A 27460-nucleotide genomic window follows, 5' to 3' on the forward strand; every position below is an offset into this window, starting at 1 on the left:
AAATTATAAACTATTTTATCAATTACTAGCTGAATTCTTAGGTTGACCAAGTCAAATATTGGAAGTCAGGTGGGCAGGAAGAAATTACTTCAACCTTGACTCAGAGTGCTTTATGAATTAATGGATTATTATAAACATTCTTATGTCTTTTAGGAGCTTTCTCATGGGTGGTTGGTTGTTGCTTCAGTTTCTTTTAAGTCTTTAATCCGATGTATATAAAATTCTTAAGTTTAAAGACTGGTTTAATTTTCTTTACTTTTACGTGCACATACAAAAGGTAGTTGATCAGAACTTGTGTCCTACGGTGGGTGAGAGATTTTGCAAGTGAGGTTTGGTTTGAAATGGCAGCCTTTTCATTTCCCTGATTGTTAAGTTTGGTGAAGAAAAAGTGAAAGGAGTGACATTCAAGAAACCAGACAACCATTTTTTAAACTCAAAACAGTAAAAAGAATAAATAAAATTGTAAGACAATATATAAGCTTAAGTAGTAACCGGACCTGTTATTTCATCGTCAATGGATGAGATGGAAGCCACTGGAAAGCTTGTTGCAGCTAGACAGCTCTTGAAAACTGGCCTCGAAAGATCGAGAGACATCGAATCTAAATTGGCCAATGCTGGACCAAGATTGAGAGACAAGGCTCAAAGACTCGCAAGTTTGGAAGCTAAGCTTGTTAAGATTCAGAAGTGTAACTCTTTTGGTGTTGGAGACCAGATAGATCATGCCATTGGACTTGCGACCGCGCTTCTTAATGTTTTCAACACTGTTTCTGAACTTCAGAAGTCACTCACGGCAGATTCTTGTTCTCAACTCTCCAGTTACCTTTCTGTTATGAAACGGTTTGAAGAAGCACTTGAATTTATTTCTGATAATTGCAGCCTTACAACTCAGTGGTTGGATGGAATTGTTCGATTTGTTGAAGACAACAGAATAGTCGATGATCAACGTCTTCTCAATGTCAAAAACTCGTTGGCAATTCTTTGTGAGTTGCAGACAGTTGAGAACGATGCTCGTATTGATGGAGGGCCTATCGATTTTGCATTGAACAAGCTTGAATTTGAGTTCAGGAGGTTATTAAGAGACCATAGTGTTCCTCTTCGTCTGGCTCCACCCTTATTGGCCAGTGAAAACCAAGGCTTCATTGGTTTCTCACTATTGCCAGAATTTGTAGTTCAAAAACTACAATTAATTCTAACTAGACTGAAAGCCAACGATCGAATTGAAAACTGTATATCGATATATATCGAAGTTCGAAGTTCAAATGCTGAACTTAGTTTAAGAACTCTTGGTTTGGATTATCTTGAAACATCGGTTGATGACTTGAGCAACATGCGGAGCATTGAAGATCATATCAACAAATGGAGCAAGCATCTTGAGCTTGCTGTGAAGCAAGTATATGAACCTGAATGTAAACTCTGCAACGACATATTCGAGAAGATCGAATCTGAAGTCAGGACTAGATATTTCGCTAAGATTGCATCACAGTCGGGATTTATCTCCCTTCTCCGATTTGGGAGGAAAGTCACCCAAACAAAGAAGGACCCCATCAAGCTCTTAAACCTACTTGACGTTTTTTTGGTTCTAGACAACTTAAGGACAGACATTAACAAGTTGTTTGGTGGGAAAGCTTGCACAGAGATTCAAGCTGCAACAAGGGATCTCGTAAAACGAGTTGTAAACGGCATATGTGAGGTTTTCTCTGAACTTCCAATACAAGTTGAGTTGCAAAGACAGAGTTGTCCTCCAGCAGACGGTGGCATTCCAAGCTTGGTAAGCTTTGTCACAGATTACTGCAACAAGCTACTTGGGAACCATTACAAACCAATCCTAAACCAGATTTTAATCATCCATCAAAGCTGGGGGCAAGAGACATGTGAAGAAAACCTTCTAGAGAATCAAATTTATCTAATCATAAAAGAACTTGCTTTAAATCTAGATGCATGGGCAAAAGCCTACCAAGATATGTCAAAGTCCTACTACTTCATGATGAACAACCACTGCCATTTTAGCAATCTAAAAGGCTCAAAACTGGGTGAAATGATGGGAGATGAATGGTTAAACGCACACAACCAATACAAGGAATATTATGCAGTACTTTACCTGAAAGAAAGCTGGGGAGAGCTTCTCAGCCTTCTAAATCAAAAGGGTGAGCTTCAATTTGAAGGCGAAAAATGGGAGGATACCGATCTGTTGAAGAAGAGGGTAAAAAAGTTCTCTCAGGCATTTGAACAAACATGTAGAAGGCAATCGAAATGGGTAATTTCAGATGAGGGTTTGAGAGAGAGAATTTGCCTACTTTTAGTGCAGACGATTGTGCCAGTTTATCTGAAGAATTTCGAAGCTTTGATCGAACAAGATCGAGGCGCAGCTAAGTATTTGAAATATACTGCAGAGAGTATGGGGAGTGTGATCAGCTCCATGTTTCGGCCCCCAACGTTGAGTGTGCAAATCAGAAGCAACGGTCACACCCATTCTCGCTTCATTACCAAAATCAAGAGCCTTGTCACTAATCAGTTTCGCGCGTCCGTTACTGCTTCGTGACTTTATATATATCTTTTTAGTTTCGTTAAATATTTAAATTTATGACATAGATTAATTTTAAATTTGACTCGTCTAAAGTTATTTTAATTAACCAAACTTCTTAAAATATTTATAATTATAATAAAATATCATAATTTATCGGTGTCACACAAATAGTAATTTATCTTAATTTATTATCTATTAAATATAATCAATTATATTTTACTATATTTTGTAAATATTTTTGTTTATTTTTTAAATTTAAAAATAACCCTAATTTACTCTCTAATCCAACTTACAATGATGTCTCGTTGGTAATTTTACAAATACAACAAAAATTTTAATGAGATGCGTTGGGTTTGGAAGTCTTCCTCCTTCTTTCTAAAGGGGGCCGAAGCACGTAATCGCCGGCAAGGCTACTTCTTTTTCTTCAAATCCTCCGGATCGGATCGGTATCGGCTTTGCCTTTTTTCCTTCTTTAGATTTCCGACCCCTTCCCTTATATAAAGGCTCCATAAAGAAATAAGGATTGGGATTCACGGATTGGATTCTCATGAAATTCATAAGCAGTTCACATCTTGCTGCCCTTTTCGAGCTAGACCTCTATCGAACTAAACCTGACTCATTTATAATCAAAATATCGGGAGGGCACCGATGAACGGGGGCTGATTTTTGAATTCCGAATGCCGAGAACGGGGGCGTCAAAGAGAAGAGGTATATCCTTGCACGGCGACGAGACCCTTTTCTCGGTCCGAGCATCCCACTCGGATAATGAAATGAATGATAAAAGTTAAAGTGTATCCGACACGAACATTGTCTAATGATTTTATTTTTAGTTTAAATCACACCTTCATGTGTGATGCATTGTTTTGCAATATAAATTAACTTTCACACTTTTGGATGATTGGCAAAATTTAACGTCGAAGGTAATTGCAATGAGTACAATTTTCTAGACTAATAATTAAGTGTATAGGAACATTTTAAAAGAATTGAATTTTAAGAGTTTGATCTAAACTTTATTATATATTATATGTATAAATACTTTGAGCGTGTTTGTTATATTTGTCACTGTCGATATATAACTATCACAAAATGAAATGATTTATATTTGAATACACCAAATTCTATCACCATTTGAAACCCCAAATTGTTTTGTTATGTTGTCGATGTTTACTATAAGTAAGGGGAATGTTATCCCGGCTATACACGTGTGCTTCTGAATTCTACTACTAGTCACATTTCCTCACATGTGGTTCAAAATCTCTACTATACTTCTTGATCTCGAGGCAATGGCGATTTATGAAGGTCTTCAACTTGCCCTTTAAAACGAAGTCACTACTATTTCCATATTTTCTAATTAATCATAATTAATACGATCAATTGTTTTATTTACTCTTATCCAAAGGTTCAACTTGATTTTGGAGATTCAACAACTTATTTTAGCGTCATTTCAACTTAGCATCACATCGCGAAATGCTTTCGCTTATATTTCAAATTTTCTTATTTGATCGGTTTTCGATCATTCTTCTTATACCAAAAATTTTATCTTTAAGACTTGAGACGATCCTTATTATTGTTTTTTTTGTTCCATCTCGAACAAAAAAAAAATAATACACCAAATTTGGATGGTTTGGTGGGAGAAAAAATACATAGCTTCAAAATCAATAGTTAAGTGGATAACTAATGCTTAAAAAGTTGGGGGATAATTCTCGAATCGACATGTCGTCAATAAATGATTTGAGAGTCTAGGCAAGAAGAAAACCGAGAACTGCACGAACAATTTATATGACATGTCGGCGTTGGAACTGTCACCACTCGGCTTCGCTTGATTAGCAACCAACTAGATAACCATGGAGTCGATTAAAGCTTGATCAAAATGAAGGCAATGGCAGCAACTTCTAGCCGTCCCGTTCAGATTTCCCCATGGACTTGCTGTTCCTCATTTCCCCGCCAAATCAACACTTTCAACACACAGCACCGGCGTCTTAGCTTTACGAACTTCAAAGGTCAGTCCGTCTTCTTCCCTTTCGTCGCATTGACGCCATTGCTTGATTTCACCACTTCCTTAACCCTCGCAGTTCCTGTCAATCAAACAGGAAAATCCATTGGAATGAACTCAGAGCCTTACTTGTTCGATTTCTAAAATTCTTCCTCTTTTTTTGTATCGTAGGGCTAGGAATCGGTTGGTATAGTTGTGGAGTTTGTGTACGGTCACCTGGTTGCGTGGTTGCTGCTGTAGCGGGACGGAAGGAGAGGGAGGAAGCATCTTCTGTGTGGGATGAGAAGCCTTACGAATTGCTTCCAAACGGAAGGATACAGTACATAGATGAACTAGATGTAGCATCCTTTCTAGATCCGCCTAAAGAGCTTATACCATTAGACCCTGCTTCCTATAATCCCGCTGCGTATCTTTGGTAGTAATTTCCTTTAGAACTTATAACCATCTCAATCTGCTTCTGTCTGTTTCATATCGTCATAAATTGATTACAATCGCTATAAATTTGTTATGTTCAGTGGTTCCTTTTGAAGTAATTTACCTGTAATGCAGTTTGAAATTTGTCTTATGATTGACAGGAAAAAGATTGAGGCTATTCCGGAGGAACGACGACATAGACTTTTGCACCTCCTAACCCCTAGGTTACATATATTTGTAATGCTTGTACAGTAGTTTATTGTCTTTCTTGTTCCTCATTAATGCAACTTCTCTTAATTGGAATATATATTCTTCTAATCTGGTTGGGAACTATTTTAGCAAGAACAGAACTGTAACCTTTTAAGTTTTGTTAAGATTTTGGAAATTCTGAAACCAGCAATATAATCATAATGTAGGTGTATATCAAGGGCCTGGGGAATTGCTGGCTCGAGATATGAGGATCCAAAGTTAGTTAAAAAAATGGCATCTAGTTTGCTGCAAAATGAAGATGGCATGGTGCTTGAATATTATAACTGCCTGAAAAGTGGAGGCAAGTAGTTCAGTACATACATAATATCCTAGGTTATTGTGTGGAAAGCATACAACATGTCTTAATTTTGAAGTTTCTTTCACTTTATAAGGAAAGTGATTTGATAAAGGATAAGAAATACTGAAATTTGAGTTTTAGCAACTGATCTATAGTTCAAATATTCAAGGTTTCATTTAATCTTTTCCTCATATTATGATTATATCATCCAAGCCTAACAACTTTGATTTTGAATATCTTGAATAGGACAAATACCTATTGGTTGGATTAATCGTTTCAAGAAGGTGAAACTTATCAAAACCTTGACTCTTCTTTCAAATATACAGTACAATTGAATTTATCTATTTACATCTCCTTGTTTATCAGGCAATCTTTTCTTGCAAGGATGGAAAGATATATGGGCGGATTATTAGTAAGTCTCTAGCCTTGGCAACGATATGACTCCTCTTATGACATTACTAAATCGGTAGAACTATAGATTTTATGGCACTAAAACACTACAGAAGCCAGCTGATCCAGTATCTATTTGAACTTTCATAAGTTTATTTCATTGTTTTCTTTGTTCGTAAACATGGGTTAGACAAGACTATTTTATCAGACCACTATATTGATAGGATGTGCATTTGTGCCCTTGAGTTTTAAGAATAGAGTTGATGTGAGAGATCCAATTGTCCCAACTCCATTCCTATGTCCGTTTGATAAATTGAAAAAAAAAAATTATTTGGTGATCAAGCCTTAGCATGGATGGTGCCTATTGACTGTATTTTGGAAATTAGAATGTTACTTCTACTAAGCCACTAAAAATTTCCTTCTTGTTTCAATGCCGCTAACATTTAACATTTCACGAATCAGACATGCCCTTACTAGCTGGATTTGCAAATTCCTTTAGTCCATTGTACTTTGAGGTGAAACAGCTTAAGGAAGTGATGTCAACTGAACATCCTTGTGACTTGGCCTTTGATTTTGGTGATGGGCTGTTCGATATTCATGAATACCCTGAAGGCTTTCCGGTGCCAGGTATGATATTAAAATGTATCCATGATACTATTTCAACCTAATCTAATGTTATCTATGCAAGCTAATTGTGACCAAAATCATTTTCAGAACGAAATGATAACTAAAAGAACAGTTTGCTTTGCATTCCCCTATTTTCTCGGGGCTTATCATGAAGTCTCTAGTCTTTGCAAAATGATCCCCACTATGTCTATGAAGTCTTTAATTTGTTTCTTGAAGGAGAATTATAACTACATACCATTAGGGACAAAATTAGTGACTTGAGAGATATGTTTTGAATCTTTGGAGTTACACTCATGAATTTGGATGAGTACATTTCACAATTCACACTGAACTGAAATGATAGCTCTCAAGAAGCATGCTTGTCCTCGGTTTTCCAAGTTTTCAATACTTACATATATTTTTTTCATTTTGCAGCCAAGCATCTATATCCTTTCAATGATCAAGTTGTCGTATATGTTCGATATTTGGGACCTGGAGTGTTAGTTGGACAGGCATGGCAAGAAGGAAAAGCTCTGGAGCAGGTGCCGCAGAAATTATGTGGTGAAATATTGATGATCAAAGATTACAATCAATAACATCCACTCCAAAAGTAATAGCCAAGGGATTTTATTCAACTCTTCCCTTTGAGAAAAGTACTTTATCACGTTTGTAATGGATCGGTATAAAGAAAATAATCAAGTTTTGTTAGTTGATATATATAATATTAAATTTACTTTCATTATTAGCTTAAACTTTTAGGTTAGTTGGTGATTTAATAGGTATCAGAGGAGGTAGTCGGTCTTAGTGGTTCTTCCTTTGTTCAAACATCGATGATTTAACAAGTTTATGTGAAAAAATATTCAAGAACAAAGACAGTGAAGGTGAAAGAGACTCTGACTATAAGTATTACTAATAAAAATATATATGTCAGATCTGTCGGAAGAATGGAGGTATCGTTAGGGTTTAGGTTTTAAAAAAATCCTATTGGTATTTAGAACAATTGTTTTGAAATAGGGTTTTGAGTTTCTTATTAGCGGAGCATTAATTATTTGGTTGAAATATATTGGCACAACCTCTTGAGTCTCTAATGGTCACTTAGAGTTATCTACTTGCAAACGCTTCAAGTAGATGTGTTCTTTTCTTTCATCGTCTTTCGAGTATCATATATATTATATGATATACAATTTTTGTAAGAAATGATAGTGCGAATATCTTTTCATTCAGTTTCCGGTGATGAGTTAAACAAATGTGTTTATTTTGTTTTAATAATGGAAATGGATATAATTTGAAATCTACTTTTTTTTTTTTACAATAATTGCTACAAGAATTCATCAAAAAAAGTTATGGTAAATCAGATTTGGGATTGAGCTACCACATTAGAATGTTCTAAAGCCTATAACAGTTTCACTTTGCGGACGACATGTCGTGTCCAAATGGGTTATTTTATTTTATAAGTTATAAGTCGGAGCCCAATTTAAGACGACTACGCGTGGTGTACGATTCAACCTCCCCCACTTCACCGCAGCCATTCTCGAAGAAATTCCGACAAACTTCCGACGTCTACGGCCATTATCGCTATGTTCTTCTTCCACTCTACTTGCCATTAAGTTTCTGTTTAGGGATTCAGTAAGCTCTTTCATTTCTGAATTCTCTTTAAAATTCGATACAAATTACCCAAAGATAGTTTTTCTTGCTTCGAATTTGTTCCAACAAATTGAATTTCTTCTTTCTTTTGGACGATTTGGGCATTCCGTTTCTTTTCTTTACCAAGAATGTGCTATATGAGCTTGATCAGAAGTAGAATCCATGAGTCCTGAAGAGTGATTTCATTTTCACTTTTCTTCGAGCTAATTAGGTTATTTGGTTATTTTCTGTGTTTGTTCTTGTTCTGTGCTTCCTTACTTCTTGTAAGGGAAAACTTTCGTTCTGAAGTTCAATATTTTTACATTACATTGCAAGCACCTCGAATATTATCACAGAACAATTGTTTGACTTTAGTCAAATTTGATGCTGCTTCCAGTCTAATTTCAGGATACGCTTGAATGGAAGCTAAAGTCTTGGTTGATCTTCAGATTATTGGTACAGTTTTGGAGGATCAAGATTACTTGGAGAAGATAACCAAGTTACAGGGTTACCTCGATGAGGTGAAACTTCTGCTTATTAGTTTCTATATTGAAATGAAACCATAGTTGTTACTGTATTTCCCTCATGGTCATAGAACAGCCGTTCTTCAATCAATTTATCATAACTTGCATGCTTATTTCTGGATGGCTTATTTGTTAGGCAATTTCTTATCAATATGATTTTGAGTATTTCGTAATTTCTTAGTGCAGCCAGAAAATTGCGTGTCGTTTCTTCTAGTGCACTGTGCAGTGGCGATTCAGGACTCCCTGAGCCATGAACAAGAATTAAGGAAACTAGAAAAGGATAGAAGACAGCTTAATCTAGAAATAAGGAATAAGGAAACAAAAAATAAGTAATGTTCAAGTTTTAACAGTTTTGGTATCTTTGCAATGGGTTGTTCTTTGATTGGAAAAAAATGCTTTTTTATATAGTATTCTCTCTATCGTTCATAAAGAGGAGTTTAGGGGGTAGTTTGTTGGATTGTTTGCCTAAAAAAAAGGTATATATTAGCCAAAATATATATATATATATATATATATATATATATATATATATATATATATATATATATATATATATAGGTAATGAGTAAAGAAATGAAAAAGAATGAGTGAAGAATCACACCCTTACCATTCTATTTGAAACTCGTGAGTCTTGTAGACTTTTACATGTCTTCTCCTTCACTTAATATCATTCTGGATTTTGATTATATGTATCTTTATTTCTAAACAGCTTGGACAGATTTATTATTGTTAGAATACCTTGAATATGTTTTCTGGTGCTTAGAACGATCATACATGGGTTTTTCTAGGGTTAGAGGAGTGCGCTATACATAAACTTTCTAGTTCTAGAGGCATTGCTGTAATCTTAAGTTTAACAGTTTCTCTTTAATAACAAAAACTGCTCTTCCCCTACGGTTTAAGTTTTCTCCTTATCTTAACAGTTATAATTATGAAAAATGATGGAACCAAAACAAAGTTCTGTTAAAATTTGACTAATTGATTGAATGAACTTTTGTTTCCAAGATTCTTAATTTGTAAAGTAATAATGTTCTTACAAATCATTATTTTGATGTCTGAGTTATAACCCTTAAGCTTGGTGGTTCATATTCCATTCAGGTGAAGAAGATTGTGAGTGAAAGCTGTTCCCAAGAGGTTTTAGAAGTGGCGTTAAACTCCATCTCATCCCTAATTACCATCCTCTCCTCCATGTCATCGTCTACCAAACTCCATTCTTCACTTTGATGGTATAAGAAAGTGAATTAGATTTGGGATTGAGCTTCAAAACATGTATGATGATGTGAATATTTACTCGTGTAAATAATATAACATGTTGTATTCTTGCTTGTTTCTCTTTGCTCATCTTCGTTTTGTTAAGAGCAAAGAAAAGCTTACGAGCATGAACATGTGCAAATTTATGAAGGTCAATGGGCTTCGTAATTTTTTTTCCCCATTGATTTAACGATTTATGGAAGATGGATATAGTAAATTTAGGTTAAGCTGTACAAAACCAGAGAATTTTCATTATAGTAAATACTTTACAATTTTCAATTAGCTACAATAAACACCGTTTCAAAATCTCCCTCATTTGCTACCATATTTACTATTCGATATTTATCATTTTTTTTATTCTCTGTTGTAATGTCTACTATTTTTCTTTTAAACTATTACACCACAAACACATACTATTATAATTCAAATTAAAATAATCACTAGTATAACTCAACTATAATAACTCAGATGATTTCATTCCATGAAAGTGGTAATTATAAATATTTAATATCTTATATGATAAGGATAACTATCTATTTGGTGAAACCAAATCACAATGATGCAGTGGTAAGTGCTTTGGACTTTGAATCTCTTTTTTATAGTATTTCATTCTTTTTTCAACGAAGCAGCATCATGGGCCTTGAATGGAGGCCAGCTAGAACGAGCCCATTACATTTGACAGAGCATCTCTTCGGCCCATGAGCCCAAACACTATTCATCTTGTTAAACCACGAACAAATCGAGACTGCCGAGAGTGTAAGAGAATTGAGTAATTTTTTTCGAGACACAGGGAGTTTAGAGAGTAAGTCGGAGAACAATGGCGTCGAATGCAGCGGTACCCTTTTGGAGAGCGGCGGGGATGACTTACATAACATACTCAAACATTTGTGCCAATCTGGTCAGGAACTGTCTCAAGGAGCCTTACAAGACCGACGTTCTCAAACGTGAGAAGGTTCATTTTTCCGTTTCCAAGTGGGTGGATGGCAAGCCCCAAAAGCCCAGTATGCTCTCTCTCTCTCTCTCTCTCTCTTTTCCTCTTATTTTGATTTTAGATCGAGATCTAGGGTTTTCTAGCTCTTAGTTGATATCTTGTTTTTGTTTATGATTTGTTTTCAATACATTTATCTGTTATCTATTGGATTTTTTATTTTTTATTTTCTGGGGTTGATTATTATGCTCGATTGTTGAGGATTTAGGGGAAATTTCAGTTCTCTTTGAGGTGATATGAGGATCGCACATTTCGTACGGATACAATTCGCATAGTGGTTTTCTAGGGTTTCTAGTTTGTGTTCACCTATATGCGTATTTGTTGTGTTGTTGATGCTATTTGTGTTGTGTCAGGCTTAGTAATTCGTCGCTTCCATGTCGTGCAAGTCGTTTTTGTGGTTGGGTATTTGTTCCCTTGAGTTGTAGTGGAGCGTCTCTTTTCTCGATCCACTTCATTTTCATTGTTTGAAGGAAGCATTTTCTTATAAATAATGTAGTTCCAAACCTGTTTAGAATGTATTATTCAATTGAATAACTTGATGTCTATATGACTTACTTCCTTTGCCAATGGGGTTTAGACTTTTAGCTTGGAGGTCTTTGCGGATAAATTTTACGGGTGGTAATTCTTCTTATAAGAAATTTATAGCTGGTATTGAAAATCTGTAAAACCTATTGATTAGACTAAAACATACCAAAACGGATATTCGTTGGCACAAAGAAGCTGTTAGTTATCAGTCTTGAGGGATCAAGGATCGATCGCCATATGCCAGTGGCCCAACTCTGGCCAAATTAGAGAGCTAGACATAAAAAAACTTAATTCCCACCCTCGTGTGCCAATGGCCCGACTCTGACCAAATTAGATATTGGTTGGCACAAAGAGGCTGTTAGTTATCAGTCTTGAGGGATCAAGTAATGACCGTCATTTGGAAGTGGCCCTTTCCCTGACCAAATTAGAGATTAGACATAAAAAACCTTATTTCGGCCTACTTTGATCAAAGGTTGGCTGCCTCATCATTTCTACTTCTTCTCCTCTTGGGTAAGATTCATTGACGTGTTAGCTTATTTTGTTTTTAAGGTATGATTGTTTAATGGCAAGTTTTGTCTCAATTCCTAAAGTATAGGTACTATCTACTATGTTTCAATCTCAAATGTAGAATCCATGATGGTCTTCTAGTGTAGGGCTATTTCTTCTTCAATTTTTATATGATTTAGTGTAAACTCTCTAATGTCTGGGATATACATTTGCATTGTTGCTCGTGAAAGTCTTATATACTCCTTGTCAGTTGATTACTGATGTGTTTGTACGATAAACGTTTTTTTATTACTATATGTGTGTGTGATAGACATAGGAAAAAGGAAATGTTTGTGGTGGTAAGATAACCACTGTGTACAGTGCGAGTGAAGTCAATACTCTATTGTATCCCACCACAAGAATTACTGTCCAATTTTTTCACAAAGGGGTCGACATGAGTTGGGTGGGTAAAAAAAACTCGATCACTGTTTCAGTGCACCAACAATTGAAGAGGTTTATACCTCGTTATTTGCGTCAATTCCCCTAATTACTCTCTCCTATAATAATTACCTACCCAACTCAACTTTCTAAAAGTACTCCAACTCATTTCTCCTAAAGAGTTTCTATGCACATTGGACTCCATCCTGACATTTGCAATTTCAAAGGGAACTCTGTTCATTGCACAATTTTGATTTGTTCATACTTGTTACCTCTCAATTTTTTTCTAATGGTTTTCACTCCCAGCTAAATTCTAACAAAAAAACATATTTTCAGTTTTCAAAACTTGATTTGCTTCTTAAAAACATCAGTAAAAGTAGACAAATAAAACGTAGAAGCTTAAACCTATGGAAGTGTTTAGATGTCTTAAGTTTGCTAGAGTATTAATTTTGTGAACAAAGTCTCTGAATTTTGAGTATCGTTTAAAAACAATATGCTGTGTTTAATAAGTTTGAATATTAGGAAATTGCCAATTGAGTTGGTTATCTCTTTGACGCAAAATTAAAAATTCAGATACCACCTTTCAGTATTTAGTATAAACCTATATATCTATATACCTATATACGGTTGCGTATTTACTGATAACTTTATCTTTGTTACATCAGCTGTTAGGTCGGACACTCCTGAAGCGTGAAGGTGTTGGTAGTTGCCATTTCGAAGGTGCTTCTGTTTTTCTTATCAACATTCGTAGGATTGAATCACTTTTTGAAATCAAACCTTTCATGGAAATGGATTGATGAATCTCTTGAATTTCCATAGGTTTGCAAAATGTAATAAATCTTGCTATTAAATCAACTATAAAGTTCTTTATGTTTGGTTTTTCCATGAAACTACACTCCGTATCCTGCCACTTTGAGCATTGGATCTTCATAAAATAATTTTTTCTGTGTTGTATTATAGTCTGTCCTGATGTATCTTTTAGTGTTCTTATTCAACCACCTCTGTTGGAGGTTGAACTAAAAACACTTCCATTCTTATATTCTAAACCAAAAGCAGTTCCTTACCAGAAAAGCTCCCATTTTTTTAAACACATTTACAATTACAATTATATGATAGAGATGGAATAATACAGCAATAATTAATTCCCCACAACCTGTTGGGGCGGTTGGCTTTATTCCTTACCTTAAATAATGGGTTTTATTTTTTTATTCATTCATAGCCGATTCATCATTCAATGCCTGTCGTCGTCGTCTAAACCATGCTTCCAAGTCAACTCCTTAAATTTCCATTTCAATGCCTACAATATTAGCTTTCCATATCGAAATAGTTGCAAATATAGCAATCAATCTTCAAGTTTTAAAGATAATAAAAAGGCAATAGTTATGCTTCGTGACAAAGATTCATTACACAATTGTGTTGTGCAAATATGTTGTATCATTTTTAACGATTTTTCTTTGTTATATTTGTAATTGTTATACCTTTACTCATTATAATTACTCATGAAAAAATAGCATATTGCTGTATATTTAGTTTATTTTCTGATGTAGTTACTCTAACATGATATAATTTGTTTATTTACTTCAATATTAGCTTAAATGGGCATTGAGTTAAATCAGTGATTCATTGTGGTAGGAAGTAAGGAGTTGTTATTGTTCATTTGAAGGAGAATAATAGGTGTTTGAGATATGTTCCAAAATCTTTTTCCTTTTTTTAACTGTCTTCAAAAGTTTCTGATCTGTCCACCTACAGATATTTGGTGAGTTTGGTATACCTTTCTTTTTTGGGTAAACTACATATATATTTAATGATTTAAATCATGGATGGATTTGGTTACATTTTCAAAAGACGCTTTTAGTAACCATTTCTTTTGGATTCAATAAGTTAAAATTTTGGATAATTTATATTCTGTATGAATTAAGACGTTGTCAACTGTATGATTCACCTCATGTAAAACTTATATTTTAATTGATTAAATTTCAAAATTTTTATGAGACAATCAATTTGACTTCATCGCTATGCATTAATTAATTCTCAAAATGTAAGTTTCCTAAACGTTGGTTTTACAAAATACATGCAAGAGTCTAAACTGTTTCAACTAATACAATTATGAGTTCAATATAAAATTTTCTTAAACAGAACTTAAGATGTGTTACGCTTGCAAAATTTAGAGTTCAAATTGATGTAATTGTTAATCTAAATTGATAATCCCAATAAGAAAAATGAGAATTTTAAATTTTCGTTATTAAATATTTTTTGTTTTCTAGTTAAGAAGTTACAATTTCTAAAAGGTTTGCCAATATAGCAAAATTTCATAGTTTATTCATAGCTTAATTGAATATAAAACCAATATATTTACATTCATACGAAGAATTTAAGCAAAATGATCATACTCAACCGTCGTAATACTCACACCGTCAATTTTGAGATCAGAAGTTCGATCAAACTCCACTCATTAGTAATGATACCTTTAAAGAAAAAACAATTTTAAAATAATAATTACAAAAATATAGCAAGGCATAGATACCTATGTTTATCATGATCTATCACAAATGGAATGTAATTTGCGATATTTGTAAATATTTTTAAAATTTTTTTTAATTAGAATACTTTAAAAAATAGAGAAATTGTATAAGATGAAAAAAAAAAAAAAGCCCATAACATTTTTTTTTTTTTTCATATTGAGACATTCACTATATTTTTATAATTTTTTTATAATATTTTTTTTACTATTTTTGCAAAAGACCCTCGAAAATATATATATACGGATCGAATCCCTCAAATTTTGATTTTAAGGTGAGAGTATAACGCTACAAGCAGGAGCGTATCCCAATTTCCACAACATCCAGGCAGTCGACTAGACCCCACCTGACTCGGACACACAAAATATACATAGAATCTAGTGTGAACCATAAACCGAACCAACCCGGTTCACATCTTTACCTTCATTGGTGTGCAAGAGCCGCTTTGTGACTCTGCTCCGGCTCGACTTTTGGTTCAATAGAAAAACCGGAAAAACAGAGACTAAGAAAGAGAAAGAAAGAATCGTGCTGTTCTCTTCTGGCTGCTGCCCCCCCACCCCTCTCTCCTTCAATCATCCTTCTCATTTCTTCCAATTTCTCTCTTCACTTTCCTTTTTCCCCAATTTCCCTCCCATTTCTCCTTCGATCTTCTTCTTCCAATATCAAAAACCCTTTTTCTCTTTCTCTTGATCTGATTCTGTAGTTGGATCACCTTTCCATGGCCTCCGTCAAGACCGCTCGGTCTAGACCCACCCCTGTCAAGGAAACTGGCGCTAAATTTGAAGAAGGCATCAATTTCTTCAGGTCTGACAAGTTTGATGCTGATTCCTATGTTCAGACTAGATGCTCTCTTAACGAGAAGGTTCGTTCTGTTCGTTTCATTTTACCCATTTTCTTTCTTTCGTTTCAAGTTTTTTTTTTTTTTTTTAAATGTATGTGTGTGTGTGTGTTTTTATCCTATTTCAGTTGGTTGGGGGGATTGCATGCCATCTCGGTAGTCGCATGTTTGTTTTAACCATTTTAAGGATATCTGTTGAATTTAGCTTTCCTTCTCTTGATTCTATTGGTTGTGATTTGTTCTCTCTCAGAGGGGTTTTCTTACTAAATTTGATTGTAGGGATTTTTCCATGAAATATCTAAGATGGGAATATCTGAAATCCTGAATTCCTGGAAGAATTATTCCTTCGGTTAATGTTACAGATGTTGAAGATTTACTTAGCTTCGAACTATAAATAGCTTCCTCGTACAGGAAAATGAAAGTTCACACCCATCTTCCTATAGCATGACCTTATTTATAATCTCTCTCCATTCTTGTATATCATCATCATCCTGCAGCAGCAATATGTTCGCATAAAATGTCAGGCCGTTCTGTCAACCTCACAGTCATAAAGGATTTTTAAAGGAATACATGATTCATATCATATGCTTTGAATCAAATGGCATTGCCATCAATTCTAATTTCTAAATACTCCTATTGAATTTTAATGAACAGAATCATCTGTTTACGAGCAAAATAACACAAATTAATTAGAATGGAGATGGAAAGATATACGTTAATCAAAGTTCTTATGGTCTTGCTTTAAAGACACTTGGTTCACAACTATTATTTGGTAGAAAACATTCTTCATTTCCTTCGTGACTGTCAATTATGAAGTTTAATATTGTATCGGAAAGAAAAACTCATATGCTAGACACTACAAATCTAATTTATTAATCATTTCTGATCTTGAGGAAAAGGGACTACAGAATAAGAGTAGGATTCCAAGGCTGGAACCATTCCAAAAGGAGGAAGGTTGTGAGCGTCGAAGGAAACTATATATAGACTTGGGAAATTTTGAAACCTTGTTAGAAACTTTGAAAAACTTATAGCCTTTGAGAACTGGAAGTTAGTGCCATGTACCAGCAGGAGATGAAAGACTTTTAACAATACAACTTGCAGTACATAATACATTATGTTCAAAATCCTCGACATTGCAATTCATGATTTGAAAATCTTGATCATATGACCCTGGTCAATTTGTGCGATCTTTTTGTTTCTTCTTCTTATTATCTTTTAATCTAGATTAGTTTTATCTGGGTTCTCTTCTTGGATAAGGAATGATTAATGAGCTTGTTACCCCCCCCCCCCCCCCCCCCCAATTTCATGTTTAGTTATTTATTTTCTATATCATGCCAAATAGAACTTTCTCTGTTTAATGAAATCGATGATGTTAAGTATCTGACATTTTTATAGGAAATTAAGCAATTATGCACTTATCTTTGGGATTTGAAGAAAGCTTCTGCTGAGGAGATGCGTAAAAGTGTCTATGCAAATTATGCTGCCTTTATACGGTATGTTATAACTAAGAGCCAATATATTAGATATACATGACTGTTTTGAAGGTTGAACCAGCCGATCCATGGGTGGAGGAAGAATTTCCTTTGATTATTGTGGGGGATAAATTTAAGATGTGAAGTAATTAGTTAGCTTGCTTGATCATTTGAAGAAATACAGTGCACTGAAGTTTTGCAAAACAGATGATGTGGCAAAGATTGAACTGTATATTTTGTTAAGGAATAAACTGAGATAAGCCCACAAAAAGTTTCAGTGCGTATTTTAATGGTCACTTCACTATTAATTTTATTCAGTGTAGTAATAGTTTATATTGATATCGTGTGCTATTTGCTGACAGCACATCAAAGGAGATATCGGATTTAGAGGTGGAGCTCTCATCCATTAGAAACCTTCTGTCTACCCAGGCTGCTTTAATTCATGGTTTAGCTGAAGGGGTTCACGTTGATTCAGTATCTTCCTCTATTTCTGAAAGCACAACTCCAAATGGGTTTTTAGGTTCAGGGGATGGCTATTCTTCAGATATTGAGAAGTGGTTAGTGGAGTACCCTGATACTTTGGACGTTCTCTTAGCTGAACGAAGAGTTGATGAAGCTTTGGCAGCCCTTGATGAGGGAGAGAGGATAGCTACTGAGGCGAAAGAAAACAAAACTTTAACCCCAGCTGCAATTATATCTCTGCAATCAGCAACTGCTGAACGAAGGCAAAGGTTAGCAGATCAACTTGCTGAGGCTGCTTGTCAGCCTTCTACCCGTGGGGTTGAACTCCGTGCAGCCGTATCAGCACTCAAAAAATTAGGAGATGGACAGCGTGCTCATTCTTTGTTACTAAAAGCACATTTCCAAAGATATCAGTACAATATGCAAAGCCTTCGGCCATCCAGCACTTCATATGGAGGAGCCTATACTGCCGCTCTCTCCCAGCTGGTTTTCTCAGCCATTGCTCAAGCTTCTAGTGATTCCTTGGCTATTTTTGGTAAAGAACTTGCTTATTCTTCTGAGCTTGTGATGTGGGCTACAAAACAGACGGAGGCTTTTGCACTTCTTGTAAAAAGGCACGCTTTAGCTTCATCTGCAGCTGCTGGAGGTCTCAGAGCTGCTGCAGAGTGTGTTCAAATTGCTTTAGGCCATTGTTCGTTATTGGAAGGTCGTGGTTTGGCACTTTGTCCTGTGCTTTTAAAACTTTTTAGGCCTAGTGTTGAACAAGCACTAGAAGCTAATTTAAAAAGAATTGAAGAGAGCACGGCGGCCTTGGCTGCTGCTGATGATTGGGTACTAACATATGCTCCAGCAACCACACGGCAATCTGGCCGAACTTCTAGCACTGTTCTTAGTAATGCTGCATTCCAACATAAATTGACTAGCAGTGCTCACCGGTTTAATTTTATGGTCCAGGTAAAAATTACTCGATTGTTCTTTGATGATGCTAATTTGGTGTGTTGGTGGGTGGGTTATTTGTGTGTATATTATTTCTTTGGTGATTGTTCTGACATTATTTATTATTAATCTATTGTTCTTTCTGGGAAGTAATATATACTTGATCGGGGAGATGTGATGTAAATGGAGGTCCTCTTTGTAACTAAGTGGATTGCAAGTGAGTAAATCTAAGAATTGGATGAGCGCTGTATGGACTTTATATGGCTAGTCCGAGGTAGGGGAAGATAGGGAACTCTGTAATTTTCCTCTTCAGGTCTACTTTTGAACTAAGTGGATTACATCAATACTCTTGTATGTTGTGTTTTCATGCACATCACGCATGTGTGTTTTTGGGGGGGATTTGGAAGGAAGTCGGATTAGACATGTTTGATGTTGCACTTTGGAATGGCATATTGTTTTCGTTGTCCCATTTTTCTTATTGGTCCTGACCCTTTTTTTTTTTTTTTTTGCATCAAATATTTCCATTGCAGGATTTTTTTGAGGACGTGGGACCTTTACTTAGTATGCAGTTAGGGAGTCAAACTTTGGAGGGATTATTCCAAGTATTTGACTCTTATATCAACATGTTAATCAAAGCATTGCCTGGTGTGGAAGAGGAAGCAAATTTTGATGGTGCTGGAAGTAAGATAGTGCGCTTGGCTGAAACAGAAGCTCAGCAAATTGCACTCTTGGCAAATGCATCATTGTTAGCCGATGAACTACTACCTCGTGCTGCCATGAAACTGTCTCCGCCAACTCAAACTGCTTATAAGGACGATCCTCGTCGACGACTTTCAGACAAGCAAAACCGTCACCCAGAACAAAGGGAGTGGAAGAGGCGGCTAGTTAGCTCTGTGGATAGATTGAAGGATACTTTTTGTCGACAGCATGCCCTTGATCTAATTTTTACAGAGGATGGAGACAGCCATCTCACTGCTGAGATGTACCTAAACATGGGTGGAAATATGGATGATGTTGAATGGTTCCCATCTCTTATATTCCAGGTACTTCGTGTGATCCTTCCTTTGTGTTGGGACTCTTGTATAATTTGTTAGTTGATTTATTTCTGATCCTGTGTCACTAATGCATATTTGAACATGAGAAAGCTAGCTTTAACTTGCCTTTTTCTATGAGAAATGAAATACCGTTCGCCAAGAATCAACTTTACCTATTAAAAAAGAAGTTTGTTTATTCTGCCAAATTAATTTTCTAAAAAACATACGACATTGCAGCCATTGCTTGGTTTTTCGTAGGAAGTCTAACCATGTTGTTTGATCACAATTCAGGAACTGTTTGTAAAACTGAGCAGAATAGCTAGTATGGCAGCAGATATGTTCGTTGGCAGGGAAAGATTTGCTACATTACTATTGATGAGGCTTACGGAAACTGTCATCTTGTGGCTTTCGGGTGACCAAAGTTTTTGGGATGATATTGAGGAAGGCCCAAGGCCTCTTGGCCCTCTTGGTCTTCAGCAGGTGCGACCGTAGTTTCTGCCTGTTCCAGATGACTTTATGTTACATAATCATATGGCATAATGTTTTAATGAATATTTTTTACCAACACCTCACAGCATCAGTATTTGATTTGTAATCTAGAGACTTGAACTGCCTTGTTGTGTTGTCTTATCAAGGAAAAAAGTGTTATTTGGAGAGCTGATATTACTAATATTGTGATTTAGAATCTCTTACCGATCACTAGATACGTTTTTCCATATGGATAATCATAACTAATTGTTTCGAATTTGTGCAGTTCTACTTGGATATGAAATTTGTCATGTGTTTTGCTGCCCAAGGTCGATACTTATCCCGGAATCTGCACAGAGTTGTCAATGAGATCATATCAAAAGCAATGGCTGCATTTGCTACAACAGGAATCGATCCAGATAGGTACACCATACACATTATTCTGAATGCTAAAATTTCTATTAAACTTCCTTAAAAAAAGTTTTGTATCTTTTTCTAGAATTTTGAATTTTTTGAAACTGTCATGAGTTTGAAATGTCAGAATGATGTGTATTTAAAAGAAAACATAATAACTCACCAAAATTTGAATTTGGTTGAAATGTCAGATAATCAGTTTTTCCACGTTGGGGCTGGGGGTGGAATTGAAAAATTCATAGAATTATGAAGTCCGGATAAATGAGAATCATGAATTCACGAGGAGTTAAAAAGACAAAAATTGATATTTTTTAGTAGTGGAACACACACTTTTTTTAGTAGTGGAACACACACTTTCTCAACTCGCTCTCCCCAACTCCTCCAATACCCCCTGAGCCAAACACTCCCTTGTGGAGTAATGGAGTAATGATATTCTAACTCCAAAGATAAACTAGAACCGTGCAGTATGGGATGATACGTTGGCTTACAATTTAAATAACCATTTACCTTTTATTTCTTCTTGGGAATTCAAGTAGATGCTATACATGTATTGAAATCTGCTTTTTTCTGTGATGTATTTGCAATTATATAGACTTTTGTTCAGTTCTTCTGATATTCAATCTGTTTCCTGTCAGTGTACTACCGGAAGATGAGTGGTTCAATGATGTTTGTCAAGATGCAATAGAAAGATTGAGTGGAAGGCCAAAGGCTATAAATGGGGACAGGGATCCTAACAGTCCAACAGCGTCGGTTTCAGCACAGTCGATATCTTCTGTTAGATCTCATGGGAGTTCTTAAGAGTCACAATTTCTCTTTCTTGTAAATTAGACCATCCAAGTTCTTCTAGTGGATTTGGATTTGTGAGCATTGATCTGTCAATTACGCCCATATTCTTTGAATCTTATTCACCTTCCTGTTTCTATTTTAGAGGCTTCCCTACTTTTGTACTAGATAAATTTGCACAGCGATAGCTTGGCATGAAGTTTTTGACAAGCATCTAGTTTGTAAATGATGGTCGAACGAGTTGTTTTGATATTATATATTTGTCCATTCTTTAACAGAAGCAGGATTATTGCCTGTGATTTTGTTCATTTGTCTTCTAACATTGCAAAACTACACTGATGTTTGAATGTCGATTAATACTAATTCAAAACATGGCGATTACATAAAATAAATAAAAAAAAAAATGTTGGGGCTTCTTTACTTTTGTAAAATGTTTCGTTTTAGTCCTTATAACATCAACTTTTGTTCATTTAGTCCTCTTACTTTTGAGCAGTGGCTATTTACGTTTTTTTGTTTTATTTTTAAAAGATAAAAATGCAATTTATTTATGTCTCTTACTTTTAGAAAATGATTATTTACATTTCTTTTGTTTTTATTTCATTTTTCAAAGATCAAAATGATTGTTTTTCTGAAGTTAAAAGATCAAAATAAATCTAAGTGTAGTAACCAAAAAAAAAAATCAAAACCAAAACTACACAAAACAAAGTCACATTTCAAAAGAATAAAGATAGAATAATAAACAAATGAATAAATGATATTTGAATAAAACTTCTCCATCTCAATTTCAAACTTTCTTCCAAACGTTGCAATTCCATCCCAAGGAAAAGATTACTAATACTCGAACATCGACTCCTCTTTCTCAATTTAAAACACTTCTAACATGTACAATTGAGCACTTTCAATATTGTGTAAATCACTTCGCCTCATTTTAATCGCATTTAAAATGTGAAAGTTTTACTTTCTCCATTATCAATTAGCAACTTTTCTTCCTTGTATTCATCACACTGGCTTCCCATTTTCGATAACCAAAGCCATTGAACGAATCACATTTATTTTCATTTCATCCTTTCATAGATAAGTCCGTTAACTTCATAAAGGAACTCTTACTTATGTCTAGGAAATTGGAAAGACGAAACAGTTTTAAAACACTAACAAGGTAGAAGTTTCAAATATGACAACTCCACGAAAGCACTACAAAGCCATCCTGATTGAGAATAAGTTAATATATTGATCAAACAAATCACTTCTACCAATCCCACCACTATGCCTAGCATAGCAAGCCAACATGCACACTCAAGTTTTGTAGCCGAGTTGGATACGTCCAGCAAACTCGCCAATGACGAGTAGATGGCTCGAACTGGTTCTTTGAATCATAGTCCTGTGGCCTGTATAATTTCGTGCGGTTGTTGCTTCAGTTCAAGTAATTATGTTTTCGGGGGAGGGGGGATTATACGAATCTCCACTTCGCCCCACTTCGCCCTTAATTGATGTTCAATTCACCTCCATGCATTTGAAGCCTTCCTGAACGCTGGTAAAAGAAACTTCAGATAGCACCTGAAACTGGACCTCAAATGGATAGTAGCCTTGGTCAATTCATACTTCAATCCTGTATGTAAATGCCACTATATATTTCCATGCTTAAGAAATGGAGTTGGATCCGTTTGGATTGACTTTCTAAGTGGACGAAAAATATATTTTAAGCACTTGGAAAGTTAATCCAAACAAGCCCTCAATGTGAATATTTCACCATGAATTGATTGCTGACCGAGTATGATGTTGTGGTGATGAATATGGGAATGTTAATGGAAAAATAAAGTAATGGCGTGATGAATTGTTTGGTGGCCTACTTGCCCTACATTCCTACTAGAGTGGCACCATGATATGGAAACTCCTACTGAATTGAAATTGCGCCAGGTGAGATGAAGTGGCTGAACTTTTATATGTGAATGCTCTAAGTAAACAAGGAAATCCATTTAAATAAATAGCTACATACTCATACACAAACAATAAAGATAGAATAGGACTAATGCACAGCACACATCCTACAAATGATAATAATATCTGAGGCCCTACTATGTAATCCAGCCACTTAAATCTTTCTCAGGTACTGAAAAGTAAATGCATGTCACAAATAAGGGCTACAGTAGCATGCTTCCAAATGGAATGTTCGTGACACCAAAATGAGCATTCATTCCCATGGAGATGAAAATGCTGATGACTTGATATGAAATGGATCATGGATGCATGCAACTGCTGCAAGATGCATCCTATCATCTAGTGCTTGAATTTGTTGGAGCAAAAAGAACAGAGTACATCCCCTTCATGCTATTGGTATGCCATAGCTTGTGGAGTTCCGTTCACGCCAGGAGCAGAAACAGGGTAGGCAGCATCCTTCCGTTTCCCAAACGGGTTCTTTGAAAATGTATTCATGAGTCAAGAGAAGAAACGTGTATGCAAAATCATGAAAAGAACAATAAATGAAAAAAGTTCAAGAAATCACATTTATACATATGTTTGCAAAACCTATATCACAACGTTGACAAACATCAACAGGAATTGCAATTGAATGTTAGAAATAAAAACTAATTGTTATAATATGAGAAGTTGATTGGTTATAATGTACAGCATCACATTCAGCAAAGAACAAACAATACACTTGCAGATATAGAATTTTCTAAAATTAGATTTAAGGCATAACACCTATAAGTAGCACAATTCAACCATGTAATTAGAATATTAGATAAATCATTCACTCCAACACATAGATTGTCAGGCAACAGCTTCCAATTTTCGAGTACCAGTAGAATAGGTAAGATCGTTCTACGGCTAAAATAATAAAAAACAATTTGATAAAGAAAAGGATATTGTATTCTCATGCCCACAGAGCCGGAACTAGGGATAACAGCACCCTGCAAACTATGATGCACATTGGTGGCATTGTTCACGTCCTAAATAGGTGAAGTAGATAACCAAATTAGAAAGCAAAAAAAGAAACATATGTTGATAATCAATAACCTGAACATGACTAGTGAAGCTTAAAGGATCAACAGTCAACTAAAACCTACTTACTTCAAACTCAATGAAGCAGACCGTGTGCCTTTCCTGCCTCAGAATCTTCATTTGCTTAAATCCAGGTTGTCTGTGTTATATGTAATGAACAAGTGATCCAAAAGATTCAGTTGGTTTAGGTTGATTTATAAACATGATTAAACAATTGAAAATTGCACAAAGATGAGACTTGCATACACGCTAAAAAGACCTCTGAGTTCCTCCTCATTTACATTTTCCCCTAGATTGCCAATAAACAGGGTATTGCAAGGAGGATTATCTTTAGTGTTCTGTAGGAAACATGAGAAAAATGAGATACATAAATATTCCAATACTCGAAAAAACCTGCGTACTATAATCTTGTTCTTTTCCCAGTGAAATGGATAAGACAAAGCATTTCATGACGTCTTCATCAGTTCATCATAACTTTAATAGTTAGCTTTACTAAAGCCTCCTATTCCAGTGATAGTAGTTGGAAGTGGGCCATGTCAAAGTTCAGTGTCAGCTGGAGCATCAACGTGCTAATGAAACAATATGGATCGTGATCAAATGTTGAAAAAAGAAGAAGGCGTGGCAGGAGAATACACACAACAGACGAAGTGAAACTCCAACAAGAATCATAATTATGTGCCATAGACTTGTAGGATTACCTGAACAGGCACATAGCTGCTAGGTGCTGGTACAGGAGCAGGAGCAGGCATAGGTACAGGAGGAACAGGGTAACCTCCATAGGGATCGTATGGAGGAGGTGGCGGAGCCATATACCTAGATAACCACAGAACCATAAGGAACTTGACCAACAAAATCCAACGCCATTTGGTAGGGATGGGGGACACACAAAACAACCATAAAATGTCTACGAACATGAGCAAATTGAGCTATTAACAAGTCCAACTCTTTTTCTATAACCATAAAACACGACACGGATAATTGGAGATATGCTAACTTTGAAGGGAAACCACTTTCTGGCTTTCAGATACAGAAGACTCACCCATGAGGCCCCCAAATGGGGGGTGGAGGGGCATGAAAAGGTGATGGGCTTGAATATCCGGTGTGGGCATAGTCACCACCTGTTCTCAATCGTTTACTTTGGTCGTAAGCACTTGCATCAGCAACAATGCCTACGAGAAGAACAGAGATTAGCAAATCAGGCAGGAGCAATCTTTTGCTTCTTTCTTTTTCAGAATGAAAAAAGAGCAGCAAGGTGTTTAAAGCTTGAAAACGTTACACACACACACAAACAAAAAAAGAAACTGAAGGTATATTGATGTGTCATTGTTAGAAGACATCACAAGAAAGCCTCATATTGAATAAGCAGAGATGGATCTCTCATCGTTGATAGAAAAAAGAAGCGTAGTTGTATGTATCTATATAGTGCCCAAGGTAACTTGAATTGCGGAAGCATGTAGCATTACAAGTCAAGATCAACAGGAAAGTAAATATGATAACCAAAATCTAAAACAAACGTAATGCGTGATAATCCTACAATCAGAGCTAAAAATAAACTTAATGAAACCCAACAAGAATCACAAAAGTTACTAAATCACCTCGTTTAACAAATAGATTTTTCTTGGCCATCTCAGTATGCAACACTGACTTAGACTCCGCATCAAAAACCATATCCTGAACCACAGATCAAAGAAACCGAAACTTCAAGATTGAGAATTCAATAATTCATTAAACAGAACAGCGAGGCAAAGACATTAACCTGGAGGGCATCTTTCGCAGCAATAGCAAACTGCGCATTGGAGAAGAGCGCAAAGCCCATAGGCTTTTCACCTTTGAAATTCACTTGCGAAGCCTCGTAACCAGGTAACCATCTAAGAAGATTCTGCAGCTCTCTCTCTTTTACATCTTCAGGAAGCCCTGTTATAAATATAGTTCGAACCTAATACAACACAACACCAAAAAATAAAGACGATTGATTGAGCAAAATAAGCAGCCCAACTCACTGAAAATTGAAGCAACACAAGACAAACCAAATTAAGCTCGTTAACTATGTAAAACCTCTGGGGAAAAGAGAGAGTCAGTACCTCATCGGAGGCATGGCGGCCGGGGTTGTCGACGAGGATCTGAGGAGGATGGGGGTGGGGAATAGGAGGGGGAGCAGCAGCAGCGGCTTGTGGAGGAGGAGGAGGAGGGGCGGCGGCGGCGGCAGGCCATTGCTGGTGGTACGGGTGGATTCCAGTACCGGCCATGCGTAAAAACGAGTGGAAAGGAGGAAGAGGAAGCAAGAATGGAGTATGGAAACAACCAAATTTGTGGGTTTCAATTCAACTTCTTCTTGTTCTTCGTATTGACAAAAATGGTGAATTTCTTGGAGTTCTGGACAGTGCTGCGATACGGATTTGGAAGTTCCCGGTGGAAAACCTAAGAAGAGGATCAAAAACGCCGCCCTGCGCGCCAAAGCATTGTGAGTTGTCCTCCGCCGTTGGGCCTTTATTAAAACACTATGGTCCAACTACTGCCCGCCAGCATAACCAATTTACTTTCCAATCTACCATTTAAAATATTCATACATGTATTCTTGGTATAAATCAATTTATAAAAAATTTATACGTACTAGTCTACAAATTATATATAGAGTAGTAAAAAATTATCATGATCGATGTATAGATTATTATCTTAAAATACTATTTAATGTAATTATTTTTATTAAAATTAAATATTTTATATAAATAATATATTTATCATTTTTATAGTTAAAATTTGTAATGCATCGAATAAATTTTAAAGGTATAGAATTCAATACAATTTAAAAGTAGTTTAATAGATAGAACTTAATTATCATCTCAAACATCGATGATTTAATATCTAATTATTCTGTTAAAAAAAATATAATATCTTGATTAAGTGTTTGTATATTGACAGACATACAAGATTAATCATTTTTTTTTTTTGTTAATTGCTACTATATTTAAATAAGTTTTTAACACACATAAAAACTATGTCTTGATAGTTTGTAAATGAAGGTTTAAAAATACCATCACATACTTAATGACAAATATAAACAAATAAACTACCTGTCTAGCCAATGGTAGATTATTAGATACAAAGTTAAAGCTTATACATACACGTGTATTATATTTGTCAAAAATATAAAATATTTATGCTTCTCCGTAAAATCAATTATAATTAATTTTTGTTTTTAATGAAATACATGACATATTTACCATATAT

General features: G+C 35.5%; 5 protein-coding genes and 1 long non-coding RNA gene across 7 annotated transcripts; 5 read left to right on the forward strand and 1 right to left on the reverse strand.

The window, feature by feature from the left end:
* The first annotated feature begins 500 nt into the window (after positions 1-500).
* Positions 501-2539, forward strand: LOC103500629 (exocyst complex component EXO70B1). Its single transcript, XM_008464001.3, has one exon. It carries the CDS (start codon positions 515-517, stop codon positions 2537-2539), a length of 2025 nt encoding a protein of 674 aa, XP_008462223.1. The 5' UTR covers positions 501-514.
* A 1668-nt stretch (positions 2540-4207) lies between these two features.
* Positions 4208-7213, forward strand: LOC103500630 (uncharacterized). Its single transcript, XM_008464002.3, has 8 exons — positions 4208-4524; positions 4689-4932; positions 5093-5155; positions 5348-5481; positions 5725-5762; positions 5845-5890; positions 6331-6495; positions 6910-7213. The coding sequence occupies exons 1-8, from the start codon at positions 4395-4397 to the stop codon at positions 7068-7070; spliced, it is 981 nt and encodes a 326-aa protein (XP_008462224.1). The 5' UTR covers positions 4208-4394; the 3' UTR covers positions 7071-7213.
* Positions 7214-7813: 600 nt separating this feature from the next.
* LOC103500631 (uncharacterized) lies at positions 7814-10050 on the forward strand. The gene is made up of 2 exons (XR_007824540.1): positions 7814-8618; positions 9717-10050. It is a non-coding gene; the product is annotated as an uncharacterized LOC103500631 (long non-coding RNA).
* Positions 10051-10609: 559 nt separating this feature from the next.
* LOC103500632 (ATP synthase subunit epsilon, mitochondrial) lies at positions 10610-13196 on the forward strand. Its single transcript, XM_008464003.2, has 2 exons — positions 10610-10870; positions 12972-13196. Exons 1-2 carry the CDS (start codon positions 10687-10689, stop codon positions 12998-13000), a joined length of 213 nt encoding a protein of 70 aa, XP_008462225.1. The 5' UTR covers positions 10610-10686; the 3' UTR covers positions 13001-13196.
* Positions 13197-15065: 1869 nt separating this feature from the next.
* Positions 15066-21512, forward strand: LOC103500633 (exocyst complex component EXO84B). Its single transcript, XM_008464004.3, has 7 exons — positions 15066-15687; positions 17059-17156; positions 17498-18551; positions 19064-19576; positions 19859-20047; positions 20322-20458; positions 21085-21512. The coding sequence occupies exons 1-7, from the start codon at positions 15544-15546 to the stop codon at positions 21245-21247; spliced, it is 2298 nt and encodes a 765-aa protein (XP_008462226.1). The 5' UTR covers positions 15066-15543; the 3' UTR covers positions 21248-21512.
* Positions 21513-22266: 754 nt separating this feature from the next.
* Positions 22267-26772, reverse strand: LOC103500634 (uncharacterized). 2 transcript variants are annotated; one of them, XM_051091466.1, is made up of 9 exons: positions 26314-26767; positions 25989-26168; positions 25828-25903; positions 25272-25401; positions 24931-25045; positions 24479-24570; positions 24302-24371; positions 24096-24180; positions 22267-23652 (listed from the first exon to the last, which is right to left on the reverse strand). In XM_051091466.1, the coding sequence occupies exons 1-9, from the start codon at positions 26476-26478 to the stop codon at positions 23558-23560; spliced, it is 1008 nt and encodes a 335-aa protein (XP_050947423.1). In that variant the 5' UTR covers positions 26479-26767; the 3' UTR covers positions 22267-23557. The 2 variants fall into 2 exon arrangements, with proteins under 2 accessions (XP_050947423.1, XP_050947416.1); XM_051091459.1 differs by having other exon boundaries at positions 22267-24180; positions 26314-26772.
* Between the last annotated feature and the right edge of the window lie 688 nt (positions 26773-27460).

The sequence above is a fragment of the Cucumis melo genome, chromosome 1, assembly GCF_025177605.1.
Source record: "Cucumis melo cultivar AY chromosome 1, USDA_Cmelo_AY_1.0, whole genome shotgun sequence".
Lineage (NCBI taxonomy): Eukaryota > Viridiplantae > Streptophyta > Magnoliopsida > Cucurbitales > Cucurbitaceae > Cucumis > Cucumis melo.